At 38.6% G+C, this 13661-nt stretch overlaps 1 protein-coding gene across 1 annotated transcript; it reads right to left on the reverse strand.

The window, feature by feature from the left end:
* Positions 1 to 200: 200 nt before the first annotated feature.
* Positions 201 to 10949, reverse strand: LOC112566241. Its single transcript, XM_025242288.1, has 4 exons — positions 9435 to 10949; positions 8313 to 8756; positions 7393 to 7506; positions 201 to 6950 (listed from the first exon to the last, which is right to left on the reverse strand). The coding sequence occupies exons 1-4, from the start codon at positions 10156 to 10158 to the stop codon at positions 5902 to 5904; spliced, it is 2331 nt and encodes a 776-aa protein (XP_025098073.1). The 5' UTR covers positions 10159 to 10949; the 3' UTR covers positions 201 to 5901.
* Between the last annotated feature and the right edge of the window lie 2712 nt (positions 10950 to 13661).

Raw genomic sequence — 13661 nt, forward strand, 5'->3', positions numbered from 1 at the left:
CACAAAGCAGAAACAATGCCTGTCACAGGTCAAGGAAATGCATAATGTAACGGCACAGACAAACAGAAAACTTTCACTGTACATAAAAGGTAGCAGGGGGACTGTTTTTACTGCAGAGAGAGTATTTTAGAACCAGACTGTTTTACCATTGAATATTCCAATACCAAAAATATTGAGTTATGAAGTTCACAACAGCCACGTGACTTTATGCAAATCAAACGGATTTGCCTTTATTTGTTTTCATTAGACATTTGGAGACCATGGTTAACAGCAAGGGTTACAAATTGGCTTCTAATGACATGTACAAGCATATTAAATTTTGTCAGTAACAAAATTACTGGGAAAAAGGTCAGATAATGTGGTAGTGTGGTCTTGTAGCAAGTGCCGTCTCAAAACTACTCATCGGTGCAACCAATTTGCATGTTTTACTATCCAAATCTTGTTTACACCCAAGTATATATAACATTATTCTACAAGTTTCTTTATAACCATAATTATTTTTTGCTTCACTTTGGGGTTTGTGACACTACAATCATGCAACAAAGAGAGAAAAAAATCCCCATATTCAAGGTTTTAATTCCATAAAAATGCTGGCAAACATCCTAGCTTGAATCCCCAAATGATTCATCTAGCAAATATTTCTATGCCTTAAATTCTTTCTATCTACAGATTCCTGTGTTTTATTACACTTGATTAGCAGGCTTTCTCTGCAGTAAATGTTAAGACTTTCAGGTTGGCTATCTCACTAATGTTGAGTTCTTTGGTTCTGTACCCAGATTATTGTTCCATCTGGTCTACTGTCATGGCACTGCTTACCTTACATTTTCAAATTCATAGACCATGGGGAATAGCAGAAGAGGCTATTTTTAATTAATAAATAAAAATTAAGGCTGGCCAGACTAAAAACTAAAATGTTGAAGTCACTAGCAAATTAATAGAACAGAGCCATCATGGTTTGTGATAAAAATATATTATGGTTTCCTTTACTATGAAAAGCACATGTTGACTGAGCTAAATTTTAACTACTGACATTACTGGAGACCAAAGTCATTAGGAAAGCTCTGAGCCCATGGTAATGAGAAATGCTCACTGCTGTGGGAATAAGGTCATGACCTCTTTGCAAATCACAGGTTACTGAGATAATCAAAGCTTTTTATCTTGTGAACAGAACTTTGTTCATGCTCAGATTTCGAGAGTTATCATGTTATAATAAGCCCATTTATTTAAAAATATTTGCACTCAGGTTACCCTATAACCACTGTGCATACACACATTCACTGACATGTACATTCGATAACAATTATAAACCTTCATTTTTCTCCCTAGTATTAGCCCAAAATCATTAACAGATTAAGTGTTCTAAAATCATCTCTGATTCTTTTCCATTTCTTCAAGAAACTACTGCCATAAAAAATAACAAAATGATATCAATAAAAAAAAATAACCAGAAACATTTACTTTTTTTAAAAAGACTGCTATAAACTTCAGTTATAGTATGCCTTACAAGTTCCATCATCTGTGCAGTTAAAACATACAAGCTAGAGACATCATAGGAATGTATAAATGTAGTAAAAAGTCTATTATTTAAAAAAAATTGTGAACAGGTGAAGCTGAATTAAACACATAGAAAAGTGTAAAGGTGATTTGCAGTATATAATAGTCAACTTCTGAAGAAATATTATTCAAGCAGTGGAAAGAAAACATTGATTTAACAGGTGGAATCTAACAAAAAAAATTCCACTTTTTTTTTTTAAAGTGAAGAAAACTTACTAAGTACCTAACAAGTTGACTGCTTGCAATCTTGAATTTTATCACATCGTCTACCATGCGATGTGGGTGGGAAATCCGAATGATTTATTTGGTTTATAAATACAAATAGGCATGTGTGGGGAAAGAATATGTGTGTGTGTTTCTGCACATTCCACCACCACATACAATTAAAGTGGTTACAAAACTAAAAGGTACACAATGCTTAATCTTGTATAATATTGCTCAATATGTGTACTGAGTTTAGTACAGTTACATGAATTATTGAACGAAAGTTTATTTTTTCATTAAAGCTGAACCATAGAGCTCTGTTCTTTATTTGTAGACTAAAAGATACATATCTATACATCTGTTGATTAAAACACAAAACACAATTTCAAGGTCTTACTCGTTTATCAAATATCTGTCTTCTTAATAATAATAATATCACAGCAGAACGTTCAAAAATGTTATTGTGTTTTTCGTTGATGATTTTTTAAATATAAAAAGTATGAAACTATTCCCAAAGGCCGCTAATATAGACACAGTGATGTAAGTCGTGTCTGTATCATAAAAAATATAGACTGTGTTTGATTCCTAACCTTACAACTCCAACATTTCAATTATTTTAACAGAAACTTAAGTTTTACATAGAAAAAAATTAAAAATTGAGATGGATTATATTTAAAGGAATATTTGCTTAATACACCAGTTTACAATATATTTAGTAGTGTCTTTTTCAACACAGACCATTGCATGTAAGTGCTATTTAATAAAGAAGCAAAATGAATGCTTACCACATACTGAGAAAAAAGTCCTCAGCTGAGGTTAAACATCTTTCCCCCAGAAAAGCAAATGTATTACAGATATTCAAATATAGTACAAGCAATATTTCAGAATATGTAACTCAAATTTTAGTATGGTAGACATGAATTGTTTAAATACACTACACAGTGACAAGCTGCTCATCTTTAAAAAATAATTTGCAAAGCATTCTGAATGACAACATATGCATTTACAGATAATTGTGATTTCTAAGCATTCTCCCCCACTTATTTTTTTTTATGTGATTGCAAAATGATTTACTTCTGTGGATGGTAATAACTATTCACTTGATGCACCTCAAGTTTCTGCATCCTGATATCATTTTCACAGAAATCCCAGCTTATCTTTCAAACATTAAGACCAACACCAATTCTTAATTTACGTGCTGTTAATTTAAGTTCTTATGACAGCCATCCAATAAGTAGACTAGATTACTGTATACTCCCTAATCCTAAGAGAATCTTGTAAAATTCATATGCTAAATCTTCCAGTTGTGAATCTTCCTGTATCTCTCCAAATATATATATATGTGTGCTTCTCAATCTCCCTAACCACTTAACAGACAAACCTCAATATGGGCTCAGAACAAAACTATTTTTATTGTCTTCCATAGGTGACAAGCAGGCCATGCTACACCCCTCCTCCTCCTGTAAAAGCTTCTCTAACTGCCATTGAAGCTCTTGATTACAAGATAGCCATTTGCTGCCACTGTCTTCACAGCCTAATCCCAGCACAGTTTCCAGATGAGAGAAATTTTGCAGATTCTCCTTCTCCAGATATCATTAGGAATTCTCTGGCTTTTTCTCTTCAAACTATGTCTGTGTTTGAAACTTTCAAGTTCAGTCTCAAGACCACTCTTAATAGTTCTCATAATCAGTAAGCTCTTCTGCTCTCTACTCAGTTCTTCATCTTCATGCACTCTGTTTATGAAGCTTCCGTTTCTCTTTTGTAGGGTGATCGTCAATTCATTTGTAGTTTTTTTTTGTGTACACCTCACTGAGCTTGCCTCCACATGAGGAAATGCACTTTTACAAATTCAATTATTTTTATTCTTATTACATATCTATTTATATGTATTTTCTACCATAGCTTGTTATAATGTAACTTTGCTGTTTCTTTTTCTGTCATCAAGATCATGAAAATAATGCACACGTATGATGAATAAGCCAAATAACTTTATGCATGCTAAAGTTTGAAGCAAGAATAGCCCTCAAGATATCAAAGATTTTTTTAAAAATATCCAACTGATTGGTAGGAAATACTCTTCCCTATCAACTAGTAAAATTGGAATACTGATAATCTCAAAGTTTTAACCAAAATAGCAAATGCATATAATTTCACAACAAATGCTTTAAAAACAGGCACTCATAACAAGAACAGTGCAGACCAAACACATAGTGTTGAAGTGTTCTGTTGATATCTTTTGCCTACCATGGTAAGGATAATTTTACAGCTTACACCAAAGGAAAATCATTTCCAGACTATCTTTGGCAAAAACAAGTATTGGCATCTACAGTTACAGATGTAATAAAGTACACTGATCAAGACAGCACAATCCAAATCCATGTTTCTTTATCCATTAGAAAGCATAGTACAAAACTTGTGTTTGACACATCTGATAGACACTGTACAACTGCACTGCACATTTTTGTGGGTTCTCAAAAATCTGCTAAGAGCACCACAGTGATGTCAGAACATGTTGGCAATTTGTGTGGGATGTGGCAGTACCACCCTTGAAAGATAGTGCTTGGTGGAAGAAAAGAACTATGGTTAAATATAGTGTTTCTCATACCTATACCTTCTAGTTATGTTTTTGAAGACTTAAAAGCACACAGAAAAGTACCTTAACTTAAATATGTACCCCACTTCCTTTTCCAAACCTTTCCCCACTACTTCTAGGGATAATCCTGGTCATTATAGAATATAACAGATTTATTACTTCATGTTAGAGACAGATCAGTGATGTGCCTATTAATTTTAGTGCTATCAGATTATATATATATACATGGCAAGATTATTAGTGTATGAACCTAGTACTGTTTACTTCCAACATCAATATTTAGTTAGGTTTTTTTCAATCTTTTTGAGCATGCTGGTGTGTGTGTGTGCATGCATGACTCAGCTGGGTTTAGCTGTGAAACAGGCGACAAATTATCTGGAAAAAGAAAAAGAGTATAAAAAATTAAATAGCAAAATTGAAGAACATAAAAAGCAGCAGCACAACAGAGCAAGAAGTCAAACCTTTCAGCACACTTTTCATTTGATTTATTTGGTAATCTTTCAAAAGAACTTGAGGGTCCTTTCCTAAAGAATAGCAACTCCTGCCCCTTTGTGTGTGTGTGCGCACACAAACCTTCCTCAAACATTAGCATACTAGAAATCCAGTATATCCCCATTAGTGGTTTTATCTTGAGTGTTTAATGTATACTCTACTGTAGCAGATAACTTAATTTTATTAAAATAATTGTGGCTGTAAGCATCAAACTGAAATAAGGAAAATTCTGACAACATTATTTGACAGATTATGTTTTTGTTTTTCTAAAAACAGATTCACAACCATGCTTTTGACAAATGCTCTACATCCAGACCACAACAAAACTCACAAGGAGCAGCTTACCTATACAGACAACATCCAAAGAGTATCAACAAAATATTTAAATACAAAAACAACTCTTCAAATGGTATTACATGTCAGTTTCTAAAAATTATTAACATAATTATATACATTGTTACATATTAGCCCTGCTAATGGGAGATGTTTAGTCAAAAGTATACAAGCATTTAGGCCTTTTGACAACCTTACACCTGGTTCCTGCTGAAAGACCTATAAATGAGTGTTTGCATGTGTCTGCATTTAATTACTGTGTAGGTTTTACAGGCCTATTTAAAAGTGAGCGTGACAAATTTTTTTATACTCGAAAATAATTGAGACAACACATAGCAACAAAATTCCATGCTTACATTTGAAAAAGCGTCCATGCAGATCAGCACTTTAGTGCAAATTCAAATTTTTTTTTTTTTGATATAAAAATCACCGGCTTTCATATTTACCAAATAACCCAATACTTCACAGGAAGTGCAATGGCTTTCGCTTGGATCTCAGGATCACCTCATCACCAAATTCCTTCCTTAGGGCAGTGTGGCTTGAACAGGTTTGGCCATCAGCGACCAAATATTTTGCAGCTACAAAACTGCTCTCAAGCTTTCTGTGTAGCTTTTCCCACCTCCATCAATCAAAATCTGTTCAAACATGTCAAAGCATCATGGTATTCACCATAATACCAGACAAGCTTTAATGATAAAAACCCAGGCACTTGACTTTTAATTCTCTCAAGTATCAACAGGTTCTGACTTGACACGGTGGTACGATTTTCTGAAACCAGTTCCATGCCGATCCATCTGCTTCTTCAGCAATGGTGAATTCTGCAAAATCTCCTGGTGCTTCCGGAGAGAGTCATCCAGCCGGTCAGCATGCAGCCGCTTGGCCTCCAAAGAGTCATCTCTCCGAAGCGCACTGAATGGAAGATGATTGAGGTCTTCGCTTAGGCACCTTTTTGGAAAATGCTCATCTCCATAGTGAGCATCAACGACATTTGCTTGCCGCTTCAGAATAGGCGTACCTGTGGATGACACCCGTTTGAGATCTGGGATAGGTGATGGCTCTCGGTAAGTGACAGACTTAAATTTCTTGGTTTTTATCAATTCACTCTTGGATTTCGTCTCAAAGGAATTTTGCGGAGTCAGCTTGTGGGACTGGAGTTCAGGTTGAATATGTGACACTGCAATAGGAGGACCAACTGGGACTGGAGCAGGACTGGTAGTAACAATGGGAGTTGCGAGGGAGGTGGAAGGCTGAAGCTGGGCTTGATAGATTGAGTGTATAGGCAGGCTGTTGTCTTGCTTATGGTGCATGGAAGTTCTGGTGCCCAGTAGGGCTGCAACTTCTGCAACATCCATCTCGTTTTCTGAGAAAAATATACGATCTGCAATGCTCTCTTTGGACATGTTATTCTGACCATGCTTTTTGTGGACCATTAGCTGCACATTCTCAGGGATCCCTGTCACAAGAAGAGTGTCTTCTGTTGGGATTGTAATCTTCATTGGAGCAATTTCTGCTAGCGAGCAGTAAGTGTCACCAAATGAGCGAAATTCCACCTGTTTAATAGATATGCTTTGCATACCCATGAAATCTCCATGGCTACTGCTGCTGTTGCTATGCGAGTCTTGGCGTGGGATTGGGTCCAGACTTTCACTAGGCTGACGTAGTATAGAATGTGGCTTTTTTTCTGATGAAACTTTATGAGTAGGGGGAGCTTCTGGCATGACATCAGGGACCTCTGCCACCATCTTTTCTACAGGACTGCACAGCACCATCAGCTCTACAACATACAGACAAAAAACATACTAAAAACTGCCAGCTTCAAGATGACATACCATCAAACATTTTTCATTGATATCAAATAGCTGACAGTGGATTTTCATATTAAAGATGCATAAAACCATGCAAATACACAAAATGGACGTAGTAAAACTTGCTGAGCAATATGAATTACAGTAATACCTTGGTTAACGAACACAATCCATTCCTAACCAAATTTTGGTAATTAACGAAGGCATATTTTTACTTGCTATCCAAGTTGTACGTTAACAAAAGCGTTCATTACCCAAGGTTTCACTGTATGACTATTTGCAGATTTTAGGTACAAAAATACCTGTATCAAGTAAAATACAACAAATTTGCATTGCATGCTCCACATAATAATAAAAACAGGCTTCATGACCAATGGTTGCTTAATCTCAAAATAAAGGCTTTGTGCTTACCTCCAGCATTATACTCCACCCTCACAGTCTTCAGCCAGTCAACAAACTTCTGAATGTCACGCACCATGACCTTTTGCAGCTGTTCAAGAACCTTCATTTTGGCTTCACGCAAGCCTGTCAACACAATAATAATACATGTACAATCATAAAAATAATGTAAAAAAAATTTTAAATGACACTGATGAACAGATTATTTTAAAAAGCAAGAAATTCCATTTATACTAATATCACTCAAAACGTGACAAATGCACTGTTTTTATTATGTAAGGAGATAAATCGTGATCATGCATAACCAAGTCATAATCTTGAAAGTAGGATGTAACATCATCATTCTTGATAATCTCAGTTAAGGCACCATTTCACTGTTTGCACATCATTTATATAATTATTATTAAACTATAAAAAAGATGCACTAATGTGGATCTTTAAAGAACTGCTTAAACTAGACTAAACAAGTAAATTGTGAGGCAACATAACAACTCACAAAAGGTTAACAAATATTGAGGAATTGTTTTATATTTATAATAATATATGGTTAAGAAAATAATGATCTGGATACGACAAACTCTCATACTATAAAGCTGTAAGAAACTTAAAAAGCCTTCTTAACTGGACACATACAGCTAAATGTGCGTTTTGCTATGTTTAGCAAGAGCTGACACAAAAATCACAGAATCATATTCAATACTACATGTTAAGAATGTCCTTAGGAGATGAGAACATAAAAAATGAAATCCAGAGAGAGAGAGATATCAGCAATGCCCTGTTGCCATTATGAAGGTGATGTGCCTGTTGCTACAAGAGTGGTCATGATTAAAATAAGAGTTAATTAAGTCCCCTAGAATATGTTCTACTGTTGCTACAACTTTTGAAACAAGGGTTATCACAAACCATTAAAGATCACAAACCATCTCACTTACCCTGGCCATCTGAAACATCATTCTCAGCATCATTTTCTCTTGTCTCTGACATCAGTGATGAGGATTCATCGCCCGAACTTGTGTCTAACTCTTGTTTACAGCTCTGGGGCCTAACCATTCCCCCATCTGCACCAGCAGCATTTACTGCTTCAAAGGCAGGTGGCAGGCTCTGCTGACTTCCCAAAGCTTCCAGGCAAATGCTCTCAATGAGAGGGATGTATGCCGCTCGTATTGCATGGTTTGTATAGTTATCACACATGCCAGCCATGATGGAGATACGCTGCATGATTTTGCTCAGTGTGCTGTTCCCCATGGGCGAGTGGTCATACCAAACATAGTCAGTAGGGCTTACACTGCGCTTTGGGCGTTGCCAAAAGGCATCAGTCATGGGATGCAGATGGGTTACATACTGCAGGAATGACTTTACTGGACATCGTGGATCACCTGATGGACAATAAATGTACAAAACCATCCTATCATTTCTGTCTCATTAAATGGTATTGGCGGGTTGAAATTATTTTGTTAAAAAAAGTACAGGTTCAAAATCCTATCATTTTCATGGTAAATATATGTGACTATTTTGTTGCACTATATATTAAGTCTCACAAGGTAATCTGCTCAACAAAGCTAGGCATCAACTGTTTTCTCCCCAAGGCCTTATCGCAGCAAATCTAATCATAGCTGTATGTAACACTTTTCTTAATATTTTTTTTAGGGGATGTGAACATTCAATAATTCCAAATGACAAAAATACATGTAAAATCCTTTAATTATGCTTTGAGACATGTTTGTTACTTCACTGATACCATAAACTACTTAAAACCTATACCACTGTCAAGAACATGAAAAAAATTCTAGAGCCAGGAAGTCATATAGCATTGTTGCAGATTAATTGCTATTAAATACTTCCTTGGAAATTGCGCATTTAATTAATAAAAAAACAAGGTCTTCTTAAGCGATAAACAACTTATGGGCCATGGTGTATTCACTGTATTGAATCACTTTTTACTGTACCCCCAGACCATACATAGCAGACGACACAACATGGCTGCCCTTGCGCGGTATTTCTTGACAACCTAGGAAGCTCCAGTGTAAGTTATATCGAGAAACACAGGTACTTACCTGGTCTTTCATACATGCGGTCGCCCATCTGATACGTTAAGCAAAAATCTTTATCATTGTTTGTGTCCACTCCGGAACTGAACTTGGGATGATCCTTCAGCCAAACATATCGTCTGCCATTCATGTCAGACGACACTTCAAAATCGGTCTTTTTCATCAGTCGCAAGTAGTCCTTACCGCGGTTGCAAATATACAGATTTACATCGAAGAAAACTTTATTTTGCAGACTCTCCGGTGTGGTGAGGTCCATGGCTTCGCTGAGGTACATCTTGCGCAGGTCTTCCATTTCAATCCTCATCCGATGATATTTGCGAGAACTGTTGGACCGAAGAGCGATGTCAAATGTTGCGTTGGCCAACTCGAAAGTCCGGTCTCGAATTATATCCACTGCAATCTCGTTCAGGAAGAATTTGTGCAGGCCTGCCCTCAGTTCTTTTAGGTCGATGCCGCTGTCTTCCATTCTGGACTTGATTTTCACGTAGAAGTCACGTAGAAAATCGGCGAGCTGCGATCGTGTCATGTGCGTCAGTGAATGAATAGTATGCCCTTTCGTCATAGCGTAATCCACCAAGCACTGCGTGGCTTCAGCCACAACACTGGCCGACTCGTCCCCGTAGGTCATTTCGGTCGAAGTTTGGGGGGACAAATGAGCACCCACGGACTTCTTTCGTGTTTCCATGCCATGTGTCTTTGCATCGTTTTTGCTTGCCAGCGTTTGAGCCATGTTGATGCTTGCGTGCTGACGTCACCGTCGCGTCGACAGCGCGGCTACAGCCGAGGCTCGCCTAATCCTTCGTTTTAAAGGGGTGGCAGGTTGTGGGAATGCCCTCGTTTATCGAGCTTGTTACTTTGTTACTTGCTCAGAAAGAACTCGTGCACGCCATCATTCCACAACTCCTCAAACTATAAAATATTAAAGCTACATCCTAGTCTTGAGTATGAGTGAAATTTTTCTTCTCGGATTTTTTGAACAACTTGAAGGCCGACGTAAGTGACTGCTTACGTCATCCGATGAGTCAGCGCGCATGCGTTTGTGTCAGGCTACAAGTCAGCAGGCGGAACAAAGATCTGACGTCATGCACGACGACCGCGCGAGGCTTGTCGATGAAAAGTTGGCGTCGTCAGTATACTTGCTCGCTAAGGCTCGTTCGGATAGGCTGTGTGATAGCCGCACTCTGTATGCAAATCTTTTTAAAAAAAAAAGTGTTGGATAGTTTCAGGTCAGCCGACTATACTGCGTGTGACTTTAGCAGAGGCGTTACATTGGCGGGATCGAGTAGAGGCGTCTGATTACATTTAGCTCTGTTGCCTACAGTGCAAATAATGACGACTCGATCATAACCCCGCTGCGCGGTCTATGATTGCCTGACGTCTGCAAACAAAGCGATCCGACAGTCAACAATGATCGCTTCATAACCGAGCGCCCACGACGAGCAGTGCAGGGTTTTCCTTAGCAGCCGAAATTACGCACCCTGTCGTAAGGCATCTGTGCTGGGCGGCAATTCTGCCGTTGGCGTTTGTTGTTTGAGTTGGAGGCAGCTACCGGAAGTTATGACGTAGAGGTGCGACGACGTGGGCTGTTTGTCGCGCGCGTGTTTACCGATTTCCGAGTCCAGGCGTGTTCTCTCTTTCGCGAGGAGCTAGAGCGTTGCGGCAGAAATAAAAATGCCAGCAGATAATAACGGACTGGATAAGATGACGTTTCCGCAGCTTCACCCCGACCTTTGCCCTTGTGAATGACGGCAGTCATTCAGTGCAGTCTCGCGTCACATGATTACACCCAGCGGCTGGGAGATTTCCCAGAAACTGTACTAGTCAGCTTTTGTCATAGTTGATCGGGATACGAATTGTTTCTCGATCAGAGGAGGGTGTTAGGCGGCACTTACATGGTTTACCATGCAATTCGCTTTTCTATATTACGCGTGGGAGGAGTAGGGTTGACAATTTTCTATTCTTTTCAGCATATGGCTTTTTGCCTTGCTCTCTGTTGCCTTCAGGAGTTGCGACTAACCGTTGGTCCTCTCGACACCAGCAAAACCAAGGTGGTCACAGTGGCGTAGGAACAGCGTGGGGGAGGTGGAGAGAGAGAGAAAGGGGGTAGCCGCCCCCATTAAAAAAATGTACCGAGGAGGCAAGAATGTGAACGTCGTTCACTGTCAGCATGAAGTTTTCTCCGCCCTCCGAAGCTGAGCATCTTCCTACGCAACTGGGTCAACATCAATTAATATGTGTCAAGTCTTTTTCGCTTGTTCGTTTTTTTTCCTCTTTATTCTTTCTTTCATTCCTTTAATTTTGTTGTTGTTGTTGTTGTTGTTGTTGTTTTGCTTCTTTCTTCCTCGCTTTCCTGGTTATTTATTTAGTCATTAGATGTCCTCGAAGGGGCAGTTGAAGGAATGTTGTCCTAATGATTTAATGTTCTTAGATATTTAGACCCGCAGATATTTCTTCTTTCTTGCGTGCATGCGTGTGTGTGTTGGGGGGGGGGGTGCGTGGGAGTGTGACACACTCTCTTAGTTGTTTTGCTCGTCACTTCCGGGTTGATTAATGTGAAGTAAATTTGAAGCATACTGGTTTTGGAAATACGACACAGCTTCCTGTTAACCACCTCGTAAAAACTATACTTCGCCTGACGATTGAGTTTTGTTCTGTAAATTAATCATTTAACTTTATTAAAATCCTTTAAAGCTTATCAGATTGATCGATGTTGTTGCCAGCAACTTTGCTCCCATGAACGCGTATGGAAATAAATAAGGTCATGTGGGGGTGGAGGAGTCATTCCCCAGTAGCGAGACCGAAATTTGCAAAGGGGTTGACCCCTATCCTTCGATGTACTGAGAGCACAGGGCATGTAGATAGTGAGCTGGCTGACTGGCTGGCTGGCTGGCTGGCCGCCATGCCACGTAATTATGATGTGACGCTGACGTCATGCTCCTCTGTGTCAGCTACGTGCCGCTGTCAATGACAACTCACGTCAACGATGATAATAATACTCTGTCTGAAACTTTACACGCAGCCTGACATGGACCAGTCCAACCAGACTGTTAGCCGATCTCTTTATAAATATAAAAAAAAGCAGGCAGTGTCCTTAATTCACCCCTGTTACCGAGAGCTCCGTGTGATAATTATACGACATAAGCAATTCCTGGCGGTCACCGGTCAATTCGACCGTTCACCGATTCGACCACCCAGGGCAGATTTATTATTCAGTGTAATGGTACATTCATTGCTCGCTGTATGTAAACAAACTACACTACACTTTTAATATAAATTAATCACGTGATATTCGTGGGTAAGCCGTCATTGTTATCAAATTAAAAATGGATGCTGTTGGAAGTAAAGTGACACGTGGATGCTTCTGCATGAGTGACAAAAGAAATAATAATAATAATTCCTTGATTAGTTTAATATACACAATAGCAGAGCAATCTGCACGGCAGAGCTGTACGACTCATAGCCACAAAGCGGGTTTGGTTAGTGCGACTTGAATGGTTTGTAAAAAAAACTACACAGGGTATCTAACTGGTAGTCAGATAACCCGCATATGGAGTTTGTGAAGACTTAGAAGATATTTCACTGTGATGAGAGAAGACACTTGAACCTACAACTGACCACCTTCTGCTCCGTAGTTGAGCTTGGATCAGGGACCGTATTCACAAAGTGAATGTAAGTCGAACCCAGGAAAATCTTATCGTCTTCGTAGTAACGACAGATTGTATATCCCCCTGCGAACATTGTTCTGTATTACTTTACCACAAGGAATCTTTGCCACTTCTTTATAACTACAGTCCCAAAGGTGAGATAACATCAGCAGTTTGGACACTGCTTCATAACTATGGCGGCTAGACGTGATTTATCCTTGCACCATAGCACCATAGGATTAATCTTTTATCTTTAGGACCTTTCAATAAAACTAAATTCATTGAAGAATCGAAAGCGTTTTACCAAATTTAGAAACACGTTAGGGAATTGGTGCCAGAACATCAATATTTATTTTTTAAGTCCAGTTTGCTACTTTGATTGATTTTTCCTTTGATTAGTTGACCATCAAGCCTTCAGGGAAATGTTGCGGATTGCAATGGGTCGGCTCATATTTCTTGACATACACTTTCGTAGGAAATGAGAGGGAATTCAGAGGAGACGGGTCCTGCAACGGCAATGTGTGTTTTGAGAGGAAGACTAGATTTCATGCGCGCGCACACACAGATCGGGTTACTTTTTGTATGTGTT

Source organism: Pomacea canaliculata, linkage group LG6 (genome assembly GCF_003073045.1).
Source record: "Pomacea canaliculata isolate SZHN2017 linkage group LG6, ASM307304v1, whole genome shotgun sequence".
NCBI classification, from domain to species: domain Eukaryota; kingdom Metazoa; phylum Mollusca; class Gastropoda; order Architaenioglossa; family Ampullariidae; genus Pomacea; species Pomacea canaliculata.

What these genes read in the sequence shown, in the direction of transcription:
- LOC112566241 (XM_025242288.1), bottom strand. Translation starts at nt 10,158, where the DNA reads ATGGCTCAAACGCTGGCAAGCAAAAACGATGCAAAGACACATGGCATG. An exon ending in CCGCATGTATGAAAGACCAG is followed by an intron (nt 8,757 to 9,434) that starts GTAAGTACCTGT and finishes ATTGTCCATCAG; the next exon opens with GTGATCCACGATGTCCAGTA. An exon ending in TGATGTTTCAGATGGCCAGG is followed by an intron (nt 7,507 to 8,312) that starts GTAAGTGAGATG and finishes TTGTGTTGACAG; the next exon opens with GCTTGCGTGAAGCCAAAATG.